A 7,089-nucleotide genomic window follows, 5' to 3' on the forward strand; every position below is an offset into this window, starting at 1 on the left:
ATTGGCGCTCCGTCTCCGACGACAGCGTCCAGCTCCAGCGGGGGACACATGTCTGCGCGCGCGGCATTATTGCTGGGCGATGCCCAGAAGCTCCCTGCGACCCGAGCCCCCAACCGTACAGCGCCAGCACGGCACCACATGTAGGGCTGGGACTAGGAGGAGTACTAGTTCCACTGTGCACACCCCGATGGCGATGATGACTCATCCCTCGCGGGGCGGGGCCCACCCGTAGAGCGACTCGACACGCGTCCCGCGGCTGGGCGCTGGTGGAGGCCGAGCAGCCGATCCGGCGATCCGCGTGTCTCGTCCCACTGCCCCCTCGACACCTGTCCCCGCACACGCACGGAGGTGCACGTAGCTTTCCCCTCCCATCTCCGACGCCTTCACCTTCACGGCGTCACCACCCCTTTGCTTTTACTGCCAAGCTCCAAACTGCTGCTGCTGCTGCTACTGCTACCACGCTGCTCTGTCTCTCTCCTCCCCTCTCTCCCTCCATCTCTTTCCCTCCTCGCCCGCGTGTGGTGTGCGTCGCTCGCTCCCGCCGCCGCTGCTGTTCCTTGCGAGACAGGGCACCGCCCGTGAGCGCGCGCTGGTTCGGAGGCCCGGATCCATCCGCGGGTGCGCGCGGACCGCCTTTGTTTATAGGGCGGGCGGTGCTGGTGGAGCCCCTGCTGGTAGCGCCCTCGGGATTCGGCCTGGATCGGCGCAGATCTGGACGCACATGAGGCGCCGCCGCCGCCGGGTCACCAGAAGGGGATGCGGAGCATGCGGTAGGGGGAGCGGCGCCACCGATGGGGTGCTGGGCTGGTGAGCCGGCCAGGGGCGCTGATTCTGGAGCCCGCCATGGAGGATGTCGCGCTACCCGCGCCGGTGTTTAGCCCCGCCACGGCGGGGCTCACGCTAATCGCCGCCGCCGCCGCCGAGCCGATTGTGGCCGTGGTGGCGGGGGCCATGGAGATGGAGATGGAGATGGAGGGGGTCCCGCCAGTGCCGCCGGTCAGGACCACGACCACCACCACGGCGGCGGCGATGGAGCTGCCAGCGGAAGAGGACGCAGCGGGGAGCCCGTGCTCGGTGAACAGCGACTGCAGCAGCGTCGCCAGCGCCGACTTCGAGGGGGTGGGGCTCGGGTTTTTCGGGTCTGGAGTCGAGGGGGGCGCGGTGGTGTTCGAGGACTCGGCGGCCTCCGCGGCCACCGTCGAGGCGGAGGCCAGGGTCGCGGCGGGGGGCAGGAGCGTCTTCGCGGTCGAGTGCGTTCCGCTCTGGGGGTACACGTCTATCTGCGGCAGACGCCCGGAGATGGAGGACGCCGTCGTCGCCGTGCCCAGGTTCTTCGGATTGCCGCTCTGGATGCTCACCGGCAGCAATATGGTCGATGGCCTCGATCCCATCTCCTTCCGCCTCCCCGCGCACTTTTTCGGTGTGTATGATGGCCACGGCGGTGCGCAGGTAACCCCCAACCATTAACTCAAAACTCTGCGCACGAATCAAACAATTTCGGGTAGTAGGTAACTTAGTTGGCCTCTGCCTCCTGCTCGCGCAGGTAGCTGATTACTGCCGGGATCGCCTCCACGCAGCGCTGGTGGAGGAGCTGAGCAGGATAGAGGAGTCCATCTCTGGTGCTAACTTGGGGGCCGTGGAGTTCAAGAAGCAGTGGGAGAAGGCGTTTGTGGATTGCTTCACTAGGGTGGATGACGAGGTGGCTGGTAAAGCAAGCAGCGGAGGAGGGGGAGACGTGGGCACGAGCAATGCCGCTGCAGCGACAGATCCTGTGGCACCTGAGACCGTGGGCACAACGGCGGTGGTCTCTGTCATCTGCTCCTCCCACATCATCGTCTCCAACTGTGGAGACTCGAGGGCAGTGCTCTGCCGTGGCAAGCAGCCCGTGCCCTTGTCAGTGGATCACAAAGTAAGCTCCCATGCTTCCTGAGGCTTTCTGTTATTTCGGTGTTGCCTTGGAGCTATTTGGTTCACCTGTTAATTAAATGTTGACTGCATTGCTTGCTTCTTTCGGTTTCAGCCTAACAGGGAGGATGAGTATGCACGGATTGAGGCAGCGGGTGGCAAGGTCATACAGTGGAATGGCTACCGTGTTTTCGGTGTTCTTGCCATGTCGCGGTCAATTGGTATGCTTGCTATTCCTGTTCGGAACATCTCTTCTGCTCGACATATGAAAACCACCATTGTTTACTGTTGGCATGATTCAGCCAGTGGCGGAGCTAACTCATTGTTACAGCCCGGGCAAAGTCTAAGTAAAATTAGCTTCCTTCCGGCATGCTCCGTACGAAATCTTGCTTAGTGCCTCACTAACCAGTTGTATTTAAGGGGAAATCATCAGCTTAGCCCGGGCAGCTGCCCGGGCATGCCGGGCCTTGGCTCCGCCCATGGATTCAGCGATAGGCTGGATAAGTAATCACAACCTGCATAGGGTGTGTCTAAGTCTCAGTACTGTTTGGCATGGCATTTTGAATGTCTATCCTTCAGTTCCTGTTAAGGCAGAGCTATTCTGATTTAGTTGCTTACCGAATGGTAAAATGCCTTTTGTTTCTAGTATTGGTGGTAAAGCAATATCCAGTTTTCATTAATGTTGATCTTTGTTATATGATGATGCTGTGCAATTTTATATGCTTAGAATGTTCCTGCTCTGCGATAGTGAAATAATACATGCGAATACTTCCATGGAAACCTGTGAATACTGCCTAGTTCACTTTCCTTCTTTTGCTCCAACCATACTGGCAGAACTAGTTCACAAAAATGAGTAATGGGTTCCATAGGTTGAGTTCGAACCATACTTGAACAACCTTGCTTGGGAGATGACAGAGTCTGTTTAGAATTTACTAACTGCATAGGTTGTTGCAATCTAGTATGTGCTATTGGATAAACATTCCATAAAGAAAGCCATAAAGCCTTGCCGATGAAATTATCTCCTGCAAAATCCCAACACACAAAGTTGCTTATTCTAAAAAGGTTCTGATTCTTGCTCCACTTATTTTGTTCCTTCCTGATTCATGCTTCCATTGGTCAAGAAGGACCCAGATTGCCTTTTCCATATTTTGTAATATTATAGGGCTAGCTAATTAAAAAATACGCATATCCTGATAAATCATAGGACTATTATTTTGGGAAAATGTTTCAAACCATCTTGTCTATTGAAGTTCTCCTGATAATTATGGACTGACAGGCCTAGACTTCTTGCCCCTAGTTGAGCACATTTACTGTTTTAGTTTGGTCGCGGGAATGTAGAAAGTGTGAAGTGCGTTCTCTGCATGGTCTAAATCTCATACTGATGCTAAAACTGTTGGCAGTCTGCTTCAAGGTGGTTTTGATAGATTCCTTTTTCACCTTATGTTTGAAATCTGAGTTTGATCCTGCCCCCCTTTGAGCTGATGTATATCATTTGTTTACATAGTTAAGTTCTTACATCAGGGTAGTGCAAATTCTTCATTATATTTTATTTCTGCTTTTGTCTGTTTTGAAGCACACTGCTGCCATTGCACAACATACTAAATGGTAATTTATCCTGTGAGATGTTCACTTTGGCGTGCAGTATTTGACGTTCAGCTGTTAACAGCTGAGACAGTAAGCTGTTAAACCCAACAACTACTTGTGTTTGGACCCAGGCCATAAGCCTTTTGTCTAGGACTTCCTAGTTCCTACACATAGCTTGAACTGTGGTTATTTATCACAGTATATATTTTTAGGGTGATGATATAGTAGTGTTGTGTTTCTTCTTCTATTGCGTCACACAATGAACACATGGTACTGTTGTACTAGATCCCTTTTAGTTTTAGCTGGTTTTGTATAAATGTGGTTGGTAGTTGGTCATGTAGTATGTCCGTGGGGTAATTGTGTGAATACTCAGCAGTCAGCACGTACTGCTTATCTGTAGTACCTGAAAACTGAAATTGGTTGTGCATCTACATCGTGTACTGATCTTACAACTTTTTTTTGCTACTTCAAGACTCCCAATTCTGTATGCAAGTCCTCTTAATTCTTGACATTTGCAAAATCAGGAACTACTTTGACTCAATTCCTTGTATTGATGTACTACGTATTTGCATTCTGGCGATCCTAATTCCATATTTGGAATAAACCGACGAATCTGCATCAGTCTCTGGTCACATCAAGTCTTGCTATAGTTATCTTATGTTAGCATGAAGGTTTGATCACAGCGCATAATAATGGTTGTGAATGCCTAACTAGACTACGTTATGGTAGGAAGTTAAACATCTGTCAATAAGATCTACTTAAACCTAGATGCAGTAAAAGATTCAATACATAAGATAACGGATGTCGTATGACCTTTATCTAGGAAAATATTGTGTGTGTTCGTACCATAGGACAAACCCATAGCTGAGTTTTAAGTAATACGTATGTGACAATTTGTACTTCTGTCATCTATCATTAGTAGTTCTGCTGCACGCTGGTTGATTAACTTTTGCTATTCTTGTAAATATTATGCGCGTGACTGCATTGTATAGTCTGTGAGTTGTATAGTACTATTAGTAAAACAACTCTTGTTTTGATGTATATCTGTTGACTGCTGTTCTACTTATTCAGTTACAATAGGTTTAGTTGAGTACACCTGTGACTTAAATATGTACAGCTGCTTGCGTTAATTACTCGTGTTCTTTTGTTACCTTGGGCTAGATGTATATTTCATAAATCTCCTGGATGAATCTGCAGACTCAACTTATTGAGCTACACGAAAGTGTGTATGTCTAGTAGCCTTGCTCTATCAGTTTGCTTTTGCAGTTGGTGTGCTTTCTTGTCATTGTGTATGCAGTAATTGTGAGATGGCATTTTTTGTGAGTTACTGCTGCACGTTCATGTATTGGCTGTCACTGCTTAATCCGTGTGTATGGTAGATTTCCTACTTTTGTTGCATAGATTGTTATTATCTTCCTAATTATCCAACCTGCACAAACAAGTTGTGGCCTGATGTTTCTATACCTATTACAGGTGACAGATATCTGAAGCCATGGATAATTCCTGTCCCTGAGGTCACAATTGTTCCTCGAGCTAAGGATGACGAGTGCCTTGTCCTTGCCAGCGATGGCCTCTGGGATGTATTGTCCAATGAAGAGGTATGCGATGTTGCTCGAAAACGGATACTCTTATGGCATAAGAAAAACGGTGGAAGCTCATCGTCTGCTCAACGTAGCGGTGACTCCCCAGACCCAGCCGCCCAAGCAGCTGCTGACTGCTTGTCGAAGCTTGCTCTCCAGAAGGGGAGCAAGGACAACATCTCTGTTATTGTGGTTGACCTCAAGGCACAGAGGAAGTTCAAGAGCAAAACTTAAATCAACTGCTTGATGGACAACCTTAATGACAAATTCCTAGGAATCTATATAGATTTGGAGAATCCAAATTCAATCAGTTTAGTCCGTCGCCTTAGTACATTACGTAGCCCAGTTCGTTCTTTTCTTCCTTTTCCATCATTTGGGCTGTCAAGGGCTGTATTCATGTATACAGTACAGATTACGAAAATCCTCGTCAGGGTTTATGTTTCCTGATGGCGGGGGTGATCCTGTTTTCTGCTCTTCTTCCTTTGTTGCCCCTTATTCTTTTTGTTAAGCTGGGCCATCATGTATCTGGAAATGTATATTTGAGCCTGTAGGGTACGAAAGGAACAAGTGGTATAAAGTATTCTGTACTGCCCTTGCTGACTTTATGAAATCCAGGTGCCAAGTCTTCCAGTTGTACTGCGTGTTTGTAGGCGAATTTTTATGTGGGATTGCTCATACACGGAGTATGACAGGATTGACAGCTCTATGTTACGCTGTGCCCCACACATATGCTTGAACCACTAAGTTTTTGAACTCTGATTATGCGGGGACTTTCACATCATCAAATTTCTAGAGCTACTAATTAGCAACCTGATATGCTTGAACCACTAAGTTTTTGAACTCTGATTATGCGGGGACTTTCACATCATCAAATTTCTAGAGCTACTAATTAGCAACCTGCCAACAGGTTGCTCCTCTGGCCGGCTTCGGAGAGATTCTAGCAGCGTCAGCCCTCCTCTTGCCACCACTCGGCGGAGAAACCGCACTGTGATGACATCGGTGGGGTTCTTGTGTTCCTCGCTGAGGCGATAGTGCCGTTGACCTAGTGTCCATGGTCTTCTCGTGTTGGGCATTGTGGCGTTGATCTCATCCCACATCGTCTTGTTTGCTGCGACGTTCTGGTGGTGGCGTCTGTGTGGCAAGCTCATGAACATGTATTCATATGATTTATATTAGGTCATATTACTTTGGTTCATATTGTTATTCAGATCAAGCATGCATTATTTGCCTACTTTTATATGATTTATGTGATTTTCTTCAAAAGTGGATGCACATTATTATTCAATTTCGGGAGGCACAACCCCCCTTTTTATACTTCATTGTTTGAGGTACCTTTTGAATTTCAAATAAACCGAGAGAAAAAAGTATCTCATTAGTGCTTCATGAAGATGAAGACCACTAGCATTGGAGGCTCAAGACCACTACCATTGGAGGCTCACAAGAGGAGCCATAGGAGGCAAATGAGGGCCAAGAAGCCGGCCACCAAGGCCAGCCACGGTGTGTCCTAGCTCCCCTCCTAACCTCTTTTTTACCAGGTCTCATCTAAAAAAAAACCCGTACGCTACAACTTCTACTGTTCAGAGGCGACGGTGAATCAAAAAGTCTTCTCCTTCTCAAGGAGAGGACAAATCATGTCGGCTCCACTGCCGCCATTAAGGGAAAATCATGCCGTCACTGGCATCACCGTGAGCGACTTCACCCCCTTGCCTCAAATTTTGTGTAGATCGGAACCCTAGATAACTTTTCGGTGTTTTTTGCATGCTAGTATTTGATGTTGCATTATTCCTTGTTGTTGAAGGTTCACATTGTGTTGTATTTCATACACCACTAATCATCTCCATGTCTCACGGGTTTTGAGTAGCTCCACATGTTACTAAAGGTGAATGAATTATATGGCGGAGAGGCATGTGGCCAGAGTTGAAAGAAAACGTGCCTCAATTCTTTGTTTTGCAATCGGGGGTTCTTGATCAGCGACTCTAACATTTTAGGCGATGGCCATACTTTGTGTCTTAATAATTTC

At 48.2% G+C, this 7,089-nt stretch overlaps 1 protein-coding gene across 1 annotated transcript; it reads left to right on the forward strand.

The window, feature by feature from the left end:
• The first annotated feature begins 384 nt into the window (after positions 1–384).
• LOC127342747 (probable protein phosphatase 2C 6) lies at positions 385–5,705 on the forward strand. The gene is made up of 4 exons (XM_051368756.2): positions 385–1,449; positions 1,544–1,909; positions 2,021–2,126; positions 4,963–5,705. The coding sequence occupies exons 1-4, from the start codon at positions 844–846 to the stop codon at positions 5,301–5,303; spliced, it is 1,419 nt and encodes a 472-aa protein (XP_051224716.1). The 5' UTR covers positions 385–843; the 3' UTR covers positions 5,304–5,705.
• The last annotated feature ends 1,384 nt before the right edge of the window (positions 5,706–7,089 follow it).

This window comes from Lolium perenne, chromosome 3 (genome assembly GCF_019359855.2).
Source record: "Lolium perenne isolate Kyuss_39 chromosome 3, Kyuss_2.0, whole genome shotgun sequence".
NCBI lineage: Eukaryota > Viridiplantae > Streptophyta > Magnoliopsida > Poales > Poaceae > Lolium > Lolium perenne.

Bases quoted from the DNA above. Each gene is read 5' to 3' on its own strand.
- LOC127342747 (XM_051368756.2), top strand. From the start codon at position 844: ATGGAGGATGTCGCGCTACCCGCGCCGGTGTTTAGCCCCGCCACGGCG. The intron at 1,450-1,543 runs GTAACCCCCAAC...CTGCTCGCGCAG, and splicing joins ATGGCCACGGCGGTGCGCAG to GTAGCTGATTACTGCCGGGA. The intron at 2,127-4,962 runs GTATGCTTGCTA...TACCTATTACAG, and splicing joins TGCCATGTCGCGGTCAATTG to GTGACAGATATCTGAAGCCA.